Raw genomic sequence first — 12698 nt, forward strand, 5'->3', positions numbered from 1 at the left:
TAAATACTGATTACCTCCTGAATGAGACTTGTGTTCTGCCTTGGCAGGATGGTTTTATCTTAATGTTCCTTAATGTCATTTTAATTTTCAGTCATTAAAAAAGAGGGGTGAAATCATTACGAGTGTGATTTGGTGATTAAAATGCTGAATCGATATCTTCCCTATTGAGTCTCTAGGTTCTCTAATTCTCTGTGGTATTTGCATGTTTGAAGGTACAATATTTGAATGTAAGCTGTTGTTGGATCTTGGGGGAGAGCATTTATAAAGTTAGAAATGCTGAATAGAATTTGCCATAAAAAGACAGTATATTGAAGATAATACTGGTTGTACTTTTTAACCATTGTATGGGGGTTGATGTGTTAATTAGCATTTTTTTAATGAGCAAGTTCCAGTCCAATGAATTAATTCGGTGGAAAGCCACCCCTCACCATCTCTGAATCCCCCAGATTATTTAGGAATAATCTCAACTAATTGCTCAAGGCTCTTCAGTGGGGTTTTGTTTTCCGTCGTTATGGGCAGAGACCGTGTCGCTCATTCTGTTGTACTCTCCCAAGCGCTTAGGACAATGCTCTGCGCATCGTAAGCACTCAGTAAAGACTGTTGATTTCCTCTCTGGTCCAATATGAACTTTCTAACGTGGACGATGTCAATATTGCAGAGGTCCTGCAGTCCAAGCTACCAAAGCAGCTGCTGGAACAAAAAAATACGACCTTAGTAAGTGGAAATACGCGGAGCTTCGTGATACCATCAACACTTCCTGTGGTAGGTTTGATTCAAAGAGATGTGTTTTGTGTTTTTTTATGGTATTTGTTGAGTGCTTACTATGTGTCAAACATAATGCTAAGCCCTTGGATAGATACACGCTAATTAGGTTGGACACATTCCATCCCACATGGGGGTCACAGTCTAAATAGGATGGAGAACCGGAGAAATGAGATGCAGAGAAGTGAGATGATCCACCCAAGGTCCCACACCAAGCTGTTGGCAGAGGCGGGTTTAGAATCCAGGTCCTCTGATTCCCAGGCCCGCGCTGTTTCCACCAGCCTGTGCCGCTTATGTTTCGCTTGTTTCCCTCCCACATTTCTTTGTTAAAAGGCTTTTATTTTAAGTCATTCCCGGCTTTTGAGATATGGGAGTTAGGCCAGGGTGTAAGTCATGGATATGTGTGTTTCCGCTAATCCTTTGAGAGACTGTTAACTCCTCAAGACTTTAAGCTGCTTTCGGGCAGGGATGTGTCTACCACCTCTTGTATTTTACCCTCCCAAATTCTTAGTTTAGTGCCTTGCACAGAGTAAATAGCATTGATTGGTAGAGGACGCTGCCATGGGAAATATGGCTTTTCTACTCTGCTCTTCTGAGGTAGCCTGGATATCACCAAGGGAAAATCCGTGGGTGGCTGTTGATGGAGGATTCCCATCCCAGCCCTTGTGTGGTGAGCTTGTTAAAATGGAATGCACCATGGCTACTAAATTGACCTGGATTTCAAAAACAGTCCACTGACATCTTATATCTGCTTAGCTCTCCTGACTTGGATTGATCGGAGATGTGCTATAGTTATTTCACATCACCAGATAAGTTATGCAAACCTGAAAGTTGGTCGTGTAAAATAGATTAAATCGACTCAGGACCAGACTTGAGATCACAATTCGTAAAAGAGGAAGTGGGTATATACTTTCAGGCCGATGGGGAAAGCCGTCAACATAAGATAAATCCTTTGATAGTTTGTATTCAGCACCTACTGTACGCAGAGCCCTGTACTAAGTACCCTTGTCATGCAAAATGACTTTCTCTTCAATTTCCTCACAACGAAATAAACAATTAGAAACAACCCCTTTTCCATTTCTCTGCCCTTCCTACACCTCCGCTGTTCTTTTTTGATAGATATTGAGCTTCTGGCCGCTTGCAGAGAAGAGTTCCATAGAAGATTAAAGGTCTACCATACCTGGAAATCCAAGAACAAGAAACGCAACACAGAAACAGAGCAGCGTGCTCCAAAATCCGTCACAGACTATGGTAAGGAAATCTCAAGTCCTTTAAGCGTCTTCCAACGGAAGATGTAGATAAGTTGAGAATAGGTATCAGAGTTCATTGTATCTCTTTACCTAGCTAAGGGACAGTGTTTAGTATTTTGGAAATGGCGTGTACGGTTCCTTCTGATACTGTAAGATCAATCTTTGAACCACTGGAAATTTGATTTTAAAACTGCGCTAAATCCTCCACAAGCTTCCCTACTGTTGTGAATGTCCGTAAAGCACTATCTGTTCAGTCACAGTGGATTTACTGCTCTCTCCTGTTAGTGCTTAGGGGATAGAGAACAGGCCTGGGAGTCAGAAGGTCATGGGTTCTAATCTCGTCTCTGCCACTTGTCTGCTGTGTGACTTTGGGCAAGTCACTTCACTTCTCTGGGCCTCAGTTCCCTCGTCTCTAAAATGGGGATTAAGAGGGTGAGCCCCATATGGGACAGGGACTGTCTCCAACCTGATTAACTTATATCGACTCCAGTGCCCTGATTAACATATCTACTCCAGTGCTGAGAACAGTGTTTGGCACGTAGTAAGTGCTTAGCAAGTACCCTAGTTATAATTATTATCATTGTTAAAATGAATTCATTCAATCAGCCACTCATTAGTACTTATTGAGCACTTACTATGTGCAGAGCACTTTATTCAGCACTCGGGAAAGTATAATACAGTAGAATTAGCAAAAATCTTCCCTGCCCATAACGAGCTTACAGTCTACTTGCTACATTCATTGTTATCTCTTACTGTGGGCAAACACTGACATCCTGCTATGTTCATCCAGAGGAAGCATTTTCTAATTCTTGTGAATTGCGGTCGTCTTTTTGGCCATTGAGATGACGGCCGTGGACCAGGAGGCAGGTTGAGGAAGGAGAGATGGGAATTGGATACCAGGGGGAGGTGGAAGGAAAGACCTTGGGTAGGAGTGATTCAAGATGATGAGAATTCATTCATTCATTCATTCAATAGTATTTATTGAGCGCTTACTATGTGCAGAGCACCGTACTAAGCGCTTGGGATGAACAAGTCGGCAACAGATAGAGACAGTCCCTGCCGTTTGACGGGCTTACAGTCTAATCGGGGGAGACGGACAGACAAGAACAATGGCGATAAATAGAGTCGAGGGGAAGAACATCTCGTAAAAACAATGGCAACTAAATAGAATCGAGGCGATGTACAATTCATTAACAAAATAAATAGGGTAACGAAAATATATACAGTCGAGCGGACGGGTACAGTGCTGTGGGGATGGGAAGGGAGAGGTGGAGGAGCAGAGGGAAAAGGGGAAAAAGAGGGTTTAGCTGCGGAGAGGTAAAGGGGGGATGGCAGAGGGAGTAGAGGGAGAAGAGGAGCTCAGTCTGGGAAGGCCTCTCGGAGGAGGTGAGTTTTAAGTAGGGTTTTGAAGAGGGAAAGAGAATCAGTTTGGCGGAGGTGAGGAGGGAGGGCGTTCCGGGACCGCGGGAGGACGTGACCCAGGGGTCGACGGCGGGATAGGCGAGACCGAGGGACGGTGAGGAGGTGGGCGGCAGAGGAGCGGAGCGTGCGGGGTGGGTGGTAGAAAGAAGGGAGGAGAGGTAGGAAGGGGCAAGGTGATGGAGAGCCTTGAAGACTAGAGAAGAGTAAGAAGGGTCTTTCACCCAGAGATGTGTTTATTTTTCAGAATAATAATAATAATGATCATAATGGACGTTAAGTGCTTACCATAGGCCATGCACTATATTAAGCGCTTGAGGAAATACGAGATCATCAGGTTGGATACAGTTCCTGTCCGATATGGGACTCACAGTCTTTGGGGAGGGAGAACAGGGACTGAATCCCCATTTTACAGATGAGGAAACTGAGGGGCGGAGAAGATAAGCAACTTGCCCAAGATCACACAACAGGCAAGTGGGGGAGGTGAGATCAGAGCCCAGGTCTCTGACTCCCAGTCCTGCGTTCTTCCACTAGGCCACACAGCTTCACAAGACACTTAGAAGAGCTAATAAAATGCCGAATTACTGAAATAAAGCAGTGGGACAATATAGAAAGTATTTTAGTGTCATCTCTGCTCGTAACTAGCAGGGCTATTTGATAATCGTCTGCTATGTCTTGCTTTTTAAGAATTTTTGGCAGTCTTCCCATTCTTTGTCTTACTGATCCAGGCAAATTAGCTCAACGTAGCTCTTTCCAGGGGTGACGGCACGTGATTATACTGTGAATTAAATTCACTGTATCGTGAAAGGAAACCGTCCTCAGGTATTGAAGACTATTTTCAATTTTCATTGTCAGGGTTGTGTTAAGCCCATGCATATTGAGGATTGTGACAGGACAGATCACGATGCCTCTTTTCAGTAGCCTATTCGCATGCCACTGTTTGAAACTCAGGTACACGTTGTTTTAATCAAAATAAATGCCACAGGTACAGCCTGTTTAATTTGAATCGAAAGACTAAAAACAACATTTTCGGGGTATCGTTTTATGTGAATTCAGAAGGTTCAGTTATCTAGTATTATAGTGTTAGTATTATTGACTTGAAATGATTTTACAGAGTGATCCTCTTTTTGCCTCACTATTTTACCAGAAGAATGCTACTTAGATGGTGGTGGAAACGTTATCAGAAGAATGCTATTTAAATGGTAGTGGAAACATTGCCTGTGCTAAGATAGGAAAGTTTCTCTTTAACATGTTTGCAGGGATTGGAGAGAAATTGCCCAAAATGGGGAAAGTGGAAGTGGAAGAATATGAATAGGGAAGGGCTCTTGGAAGAAATGTGCCTTTAATAAGGATCTGGAGGTGGGGAGAGGAATTATCTGTCGGAGATGAAGAGGGAGGGCGTTCCAAGCCAGAGTCAGGACTTGGGCGAGACGTTGGTGGAGAGATAGACGAGATTAAGGTGAGGAGGACGGCATTAGAGGAGCAAAGTGTGTGGGCTGGATTGTATCAGGAGAGTAGCGATGTGAGGTAGGAGGGAGCAAAACGATTGAGTGCTTGAACTGAGGCACAGTGCAGGACGGGAAGCACACCTGAGCTCCAGGAAAGATAAAGGGAGAGGGTACACTTTGGCTTGTGGGCATGGAACATGTCTACCCAACTCTGTTATATCGTACTCGCCCAAGTGCTTAGAACGGCGCTCTGCACACAGCGAGGGCTCAAAAATTATGATTGATTGATCCACAGACCTCGGCCCACCCAAGCCCGAATGTGCACTCGTGAGTCTTTACCGGTCATGATCAAAGTTTTTTTAAATGTATTTGTTAAGTGCTTACTATGTGTCAAGCTCTGTTCTAGGCTCTGGGGTGGGTTCAAGTTAATCAGGTTAGACACAGTCCCTGTTCCATAGGAGGCTCACAGTCTAAGCAGGAGGGAGGACAGATATTGAATCCTCATTTTACAGATGAGGGACTGAGGCACAGAGAAGTTAAGGGACTTGAACAAGGTCACCCAGCAGGAAAATGGTGGAGGCAGAATTAGAACCCAGGTTCTCTGGCTCCTAGGCCCCTGCTCTTTCCACTAGGCCATGCCATTCCTCCAAGTGAGGTCTTCCTAGTCTATAGTGTCACTCTGAAGGGCTTTCAAACTCAAGGCAGAAGAAGTGGCTTATTAAGCATTTCTAGGATGAGAATTTAGTAATACCTGGGCAGACCATTCAACCCTTTAGAGATGGGGTGGTTCTGGATTTCGAAAGGTCGTCCCGACAGAAAGATGTGCAAGTGACCCAGAGTCGGGTTGGTATCGGTAAAATCGGTCAGCCTGCCTTTAGCTGACTCACAGTTTCCATAGCTCATATTAAATATTTCTGCTTCCAAAACATAGTTTATCTAAACCAAACAGATTTCCGAAATCAAAACAGTGTTTTCTCACCAGAAAACAGCTCATCAGTGCACCCAATTAGCAGCCTATTTACATTTAGGTGATAAACAGAAATTCCATCCGATACCAGATGTGCTGGAAGGTTTTATGTATTTTAAGAAAAGTTGGTGTAATAATAGCATTTTTCTGTTTTCTTCATTATGAAATATTTATTCACAGATTTTGCACCATTTCTGAACAACCAGCGTAAGTGGGGACGTGGTAACTGATTTAAACTGACAGGGAAAATGGGTGGATCTATTAAAGTACTAACTTCAGTTGAACAGTGTTTTGCTACAATTTTAGGTTGAATTGCTGTGCACTAATAATGGTCATTCATATACCTGTAATGCTGATAATAATGGTAATTCATTTACTTATAAATGAAAGCCTTGTAATGTGAGATAAGGAAACTTTTCCCCAAGTAAGACCTATAGCTTTTCCAAGCAAGCTTTGTAAATTGAGGAAAATTTAATTAGAATGACTAATTAGATCAATGATGGCATTCCCCCCCCCCCCCAAATATTAGCATTCTTAACTCTGGATGTACACTCTTCTCTGTATTGTAGCACAACGCTGTAATTGTTATGACAGCAGCCATTCTTTTGTAATAAAAACTAACACTAGAGGCTAATTTTAGGCCTTTTCCTGGTGATGGTTTGGAATCCAGCTGGGCTTCTTGGACTTGATGTGCACATGGTTAGAAATAACCCCACTGATTACTGTGGAGATGGAAAACACTTTTCTGCTACATCTATTCTTTGGTTTTTGTTTGGGACATTTAAGACACGCTGCTGAGACTTATTAAAAAATTATCCGGACCGTCAGTGATTTCTCATCGCTCCCACTTCTTCCTGTCCCAACCCTTTCCTGCTCCTCTTTTCTCTGGGCGTTCCTCAGTCTTCCTCGTACCCTCCTTCTTCTCCCTCTCATTTTCCCGTCCACCCCATATCCTCTATCTCGGTCCTCCTACCCGGGGTATCTAAGGGAAGTGGAAGACAGCAGGCAATCCAAGCAACTCTTGGGTGGCAAACGAAAGCCAAGAGGGCAAAAATAAATGATTTAAAAGACACGGTAAAGCCGTGTCTGTGACGATGCAAAATACCAGTGGTTGGTTGGAAGACCCTTGTGTAGATAGATCAGCCTGACAGAGAGCAGTTAGCCTCACAGATAATAATAATAATAGTACTTGTAAGTGCTTACTATGCATCAAGCACTCTTCTACACCCTGGGGTAGATACAAGGTAATCAGGATGGACACAGTCCCCGTCCTATATGGGGCTCAAAGTCTTAATCCCCATTTTCCAGATGAGGTAACTGAGGCACAGAGAAGTGAAGTGATTTGCCCAAGGTCACTCAGCAGACCTTGAACCTAGAACCCAGGTCCTTCTGACTCCCAGGCCAGTGATGTGGCCACTAGATCACGCTACGCTAGTCATTCAATCAGTGGCATTTATTGAGTGCTTTGTATATGCAAAGCACTGTCCTAAGCGCTTGGGAGAGCACAATGCATCAGATTCGGAAGACCCACAATGCCCACAACGGTTTTTAGTTCAAGCTTTGCGGGCAAGGTGTGTAAATCTGACGTGAGCCTTAGCAGAAACAGCGGCTCATACCTTCTACCTTCTATGAAAAAGTTCGACTGAATGAGAAAGAAATGGAGTTTAAGGAGATCATCAGGCTCTTGACATCTGCATTTGAAGATTTCCAGATGAAAATTGCTTTCTGTAAAAATTCCAGCTCTCAGATTAGAAGAAACAACAGACTAATTCTTGCCCGTTCTTTCTCTTCCTTTCTCTTCCTCTCTTCCCTTACGTACTCGCGGTGAAAGCTTTGTTAACCAGCATGCTAATTAGGATTTCTGGTTAACTGGTAATCACCAGTGACCAGCGGGGAACTTGATAAAATCGGAGGGTTTGAAACCCCTACTGAGGTTTTGGAGGAAATCTGGGAGAGTAAAACCTGGTCTGATCGATGGATCCTTGCTGATTAGTAGATGATGCGGCTGAAGTTCTCGCTTAAGGAGAAAGTCTGCCAGTTGCAATCCAGTCAGGGCAAATCTTTGTTGTAAATGAAGCCCCCCAACCCGACATCAGTGGGGAGATGGAGTTCACTGCAGGGCAAGACCTGAAATTGGTCTTAGATGATCAGAGAATTTAGGAAAATGTCTGGTGGAGGATTCAAACATCATAAATCAATCAGTCATATTTATTGAGCGCTTACTATATACAGAGCACTGTACTGAGCGCTTGGGAGAATCCAAGAGTCGGCAGACGTGTACCCTGCCCACAAACAGACTGTGAACTCCTCCCCCAAGAGATCCAATTACTTTTCCTTTGGTAAAGGGCTGGAGTACAAGCTTTTTACTATAGATGTAAGGTTAGGTAAATTGCAAATGGTTGCCAGGCCCTTCACTCTGCATTTTTAAGGGACACAAAATGAGTGAATGACCAGAAACATCATGAAAGGTCGCTGCTCGTTTCCCGAATCCTTCAAAACTGATTTCCTATGGACTATGTCCAAGTGAAGTGAGGGGTTTTAAGAGCTTCACTTTCGAGATGATCCACGGTAAGGAATGATGGTGCACAAAACTTGAGAGTTGGTTAGTCAGTAATCTGTGCACAAGGGTGGAAGCAATTGGGAGATTTTTATACAAAGACAATTCCCCCGTTTTAAGGCGCTAAATGTTAATTAAAGATGCTTTTCTAATTCACTTACTGAACTGGAGGTGGGCTAATAGATTTTTCTAATTCACTTACCGAACTGGAGGTGGGCCAATAGATCACGTCGTATATTTTTGTAGCAGCACGAAGGAGAGCTGAATTTTGCCTTGGTTCCTTCTGCAGAAAAATGAATTGTATTGGTCTTTCGATAGTTTCTTCTTCTCTCTCTAAGGAAGTGAACAAGAAAACCATTTGCCTTTCAGTGTTCCAAGACATCTAAATAAAACCTTTACTACCAATTCTGACTTCCCGTGGCTCAGTGGAAAGGGCACGGGCTTTGGAGTCAGAGGTCATGAGTTCGAATCCCAGCTCTGCCTCTTGTCAGCTGTGTGACCGTGGGCAAGTCACTTCACTTCTCTGTGCCTCAGTTACCTCATCTGTAAAATGGGGATTAAGACTGTGAGCCCCATGTGGGACAACCTGATTCCCTTGTGTCTACCCCAGCGCTTAGAACAGTGCTCGGCACATAGTAAGCGCTTAACAAATACCTGCATTATTATTATTATTATTCTCTTTTCATAATTAAAAAAATTGAAGTCTCTTTTCAGTCTGTCAGTAGCCATTTCCAGTGTAGCTGAACTAAATGGTTTTGCCTCGCCCTTTAGGTTGCAGAATTTGAGAGCCAAAAGTGACTAAGTCAAAGCTTAGTACTAAATATTTAACTACTTGCCCGTGGGAAATATCTGATCCATGCTGCCAGAAGGGAGGAAATGGCACCCTGAATGTAAAAAGTACACATCGCTGCCCTAAAACAATTATAACTTCCTTCAGGGGTTTTACATCAAGGAAAAATAATCATCAAAGCAATTAGTAAGTGCTTTTATGTGCAAAGTGCTGCGCTAAGTGTTGGGGTAGAGAGTCAATCAGTCAATCAGTGATATTTATTGAGCACTCACTGGATAGAGAACACTAGACTCAGCACTTGGGAGAGTGAAATCTAAGCAGCTGGATCATAATCCCCATCCCATGTGGGGCAAACACTTTAAAGGGGAGGGAAAACAGGTATCTTTATCCCCATCTTTGCAGATGGGGGAAACTGTGGCAAAAAATATTTAAGTGACTTGCTCAAGGTCACACGTCAGGCGAAAGGTGGAACCAGGATTAGAACCCAGGTCCAGTTTCTTTAGTTGGAGGAGACTTTCTTGAGGAAGGCAGTTGTAGAACACTATGAAATATGTTGGGGATATTTTCTCACTATCATAGAAGTTATTTTCATTGAAATTAGCTTCCAGCCCTGTTTTTGGTTGAAAGCTTTTTCTCTAAATATGCTGGCCTGTTTTTATCCAAATGTATCTGGCCTGTGTGATGAAAGAACAATATTCAATATACTCTCTATTATAACCAACATGGAAATCAGGCCGACAACAGGCCTGGATCCTTCAAATTTTTTTTTTTTTTGAATTTTGTAAGTGCTCACTATGTATCAAACTCTGTTGAAAGTGCTGGGGCAAGTATAAGTTAAGCAGGTTGGACAAGTCCCTGTCGCACATGGAGCTCACAGTCTAAGAAGGAGATAGAAAAGATAGTTAATCTCCATTTTACAGTTGAGGAAATTGAGGTACAGAGAAGTTAAGTGATTTTCCCGAGGTCAATGAAGCAATTGGCAGAGTTAGGATTAGAACCCAGGTCCTCTAATTTCACAATTAATTAAATTATCGACCTTTTTGTCCTACAAAATATTATCGAGTCTAAAGTTAGCAATCCCCCATGAACTCTCTGGAGGAAAGGAACTACCAGCGTAATAAAGGAAATGAACGTCTTTTGTTAGCTTCTTTTAATAAATACTAAAACTACTAAAAATAAACCACAGTGTCCGTCAATTGTACCATAGCCTGCCCCATTGAAAAATTTATATCACGGCCCCCAACCGCTGGGTACACGGTGTATGTTATGCTCCATTTACGAGGAGAACGGAAACCGAGCGCTAACCCTAAGAATAAGGGCAATTTTAAAGACTTCCTTAAAGATTCAGTTTCTTCCTCCCTCGAATTCTGGTTGTCCTTTCCTCGGAAGGCTCTTTTCATTTGCTTCACGGGCTCTAGGCGGTTTGGGGCCTTCCTCGGCCGATAGTAACTTTTGCTCGGTTTGGGACAGCAGCTCGCCAGAACTCGACTCATCACCCTGCCAGGCAACAAGAGATCGAGATGAACCGGCAGCAGCGCTACTTCCGCATCCCGTTTATCCGTCCCGCTGACCAATACAAGGACCCCCAGAACAAGAAGAAAGGCTGGTGGTATGCACATTTCGATGGTCCGTGGATCGCCCGGCAGATGGAACTCCATCCCGACAAGCAGCCGATCCTCCTCGTAGCTGGTACGTGCGGTTACCTGCCCCTCTAAATGTGTGAGTCAGCTAACGGAGAGTATCTTTTGAGCGCCCGCTTTGGGCAGAGTAACGGACGGGGCGCTCCTCGGCCCCTCAGCACGTAATAATCATGATGGTGGTGTCTGTTAAGTGCTTACTACGTTCCGGGCACTGTACTGAGCGCTCCGGTAGGAACAAGCAAATGGGGTTGGACACAATCCCTGTCCCCGCTGGGACTCACAGTCTCAATCCTCGTTTTACAGATGAGGGAACTGAGGCCCAGAGAAGTCAAGTGAATTGCCCAAGGTCACTCCACAGACAAATGGTTGAGCAGGGATTAGAACCCATGACCTTCCGACTCCCTGGCCCGTGCTCTATCTACTACATCGTGCCGCTTCCCCCGTATACTCGGTTGCTTCCCTGACCTGTAATTGATTTTAAAGTCCATCTCCCCCACTAGATTGTAAGCTCCTTGAAGGAAGGGATCTTGCCTACTTTTATAATTAAAAAAAAGATAAATAATAAATGGTCCCTATTAATAATAACAACAGTAATAGTATTATTATTAATAATAGGTTAGTGTCTGTCTCCCTCTCTAGACTGTAAAGTCACTGTGGGCAGGGAATGTGTCAATCACATATTGTACTCTCCCACATGTTTAGTATAGTGCTCTGCACAGAGAAAGCACTCAGTAAATGCCATTGATTGAGTGATTTAATAATAAAATAATAATAATGATGGCATTTGTTAAACGCTTACTATGTGCAAAGCACTCTTCTAAGCGCTGGAGAGGATACAAGGTGATCAGGTTGTCCCATATGGGCTCACAGTCTTAATCCCCATTTTACAGATGGGATAACTGAGTCACCTAGAAGTCAGTCCTCTACCAGTCTTGACTAAGAGAGGGCGAGTCATTCCTAGCTTGGGCAGTGGCTAGCGAGCGGAAGGCCATCTGCTACAAGTCACAACTCCCCCGTGCCGGGCAGCAGCGGCACGGGAGAGAGTCGAGGGCGGAGACTCGAGATTAGGAAGGAGGCGACGGTCAACCACTTGCGGATTTTTACCAAGAAAACTCTGGCTCCACTACCAGAACGATTGCAGGTGGAGGTGGGGGCGTTGGGAGACAGATGTGTCCAAAGTGTCGCTGCGCGAGGGAGACGACTCGACGGCGTAAGACAAGCAGTAAGATGACTATCGACGCATTTGTTAAGCGTTTACTGCGTGTCTAGCACTGTTCGAAATGCTGGGGTAGACAGAGCTTAATCAGGTTGGACGCAGTCCCCGTCCCACACGGGACTCTCAGTCTACATAGAAAGGAGAACAACAGCCGAATCTCCGTTTTAGAGAAGAGGAAACTGAGGCGCAGAGAAATTATGTGACTTGCCCATAGTCACACAGCAGGCAAGTGGTAGAGCTGAATTTAGAACTGCCAGGCCTGTGCTCTCCCTCCATTAGGACTCCTCTTAATTCCTCAATTCAAAAACGGGAAAGATTTGTTTCCTGCAAGGACTCTCAGGTGGGGGAGTGGGTGGAGGCATTTTCCCCGTCAGTCAGTCAGTCGTATTTATTGAGCACGTACTTTGGGTAGAGCACTTGGGAGAGTACAGTACAACAATAAATAGATACGTTCCCTGCCCACAAGGAGTTTACGGTCGAGAGGATGAAGTAAATGACGTCTGCAGCTTCTGGTGGTAGGGACCAGAGAACCATAAATCTGTCAGTGATATTTATTGAATGCTTACATGGCCACCTTCACACCAACACCCGACATCATCCTAATGTGCTTATTGGGTGCCCCAAATGAAACGAGCTTATTAACTCTTTT

The 12698-nt window shown here is 44.1% G+C and overlaps 1 protein-coding gene across 7 annotated transcripts in view; it reads left to right on the top strand.

The window, feature by feature from the left end:
• MYO6 (myosin VI) overlaps positions 1 to 12698 on the top strand; it is a 157517-nt gene that overhangs the window by 141093 nt on the left and 3726 nt on the right. For 3 of the 7 annotated variants that reach the window (XM_029047068.2, XM_001506939.5, XM_001506974.5), the window contains 4 exons: positions 659 to 762; positions 1882 to 2013; positions 6027 to 6053; positions 10667 to 10882. In XM_029047068.2, the coding sequence (XP_028902901.1) occupies positions 659 to 762; positions 1882 to 2013; positions 6027 to 6053; positions 10667 to 10882 (479 nt within the window). Of the gene's footprint in view, positions 1 to 658; positions 763 to 1881; positions 2014 to 6026; positions 6054 to 10663; positions 10883 to 12698 lie in introns of all 7 variants that reach the window. The other 4 variants (XM_039914738.1, XM_007670712.4, XM_016228076.3 and 1 more) reach the window with 2 other exon arrangements.

This window comes from Ornithorhynchus anatinus, chromosome 19 (genome assembly GCF_004115215.2).
Source record: "Ornithorhynchus anatinus isolate Pmale09 chromosome 19, mOrnAna1.pri.v4, whole genome shotgun sequence".
Lineage (NCBI taxonomy): Eukaryota > Metazoa > Chordata > Mammalia > Monotremata > Ornithorhynchidae > Ornithorhynchus > Ornithorhynchus anatinus.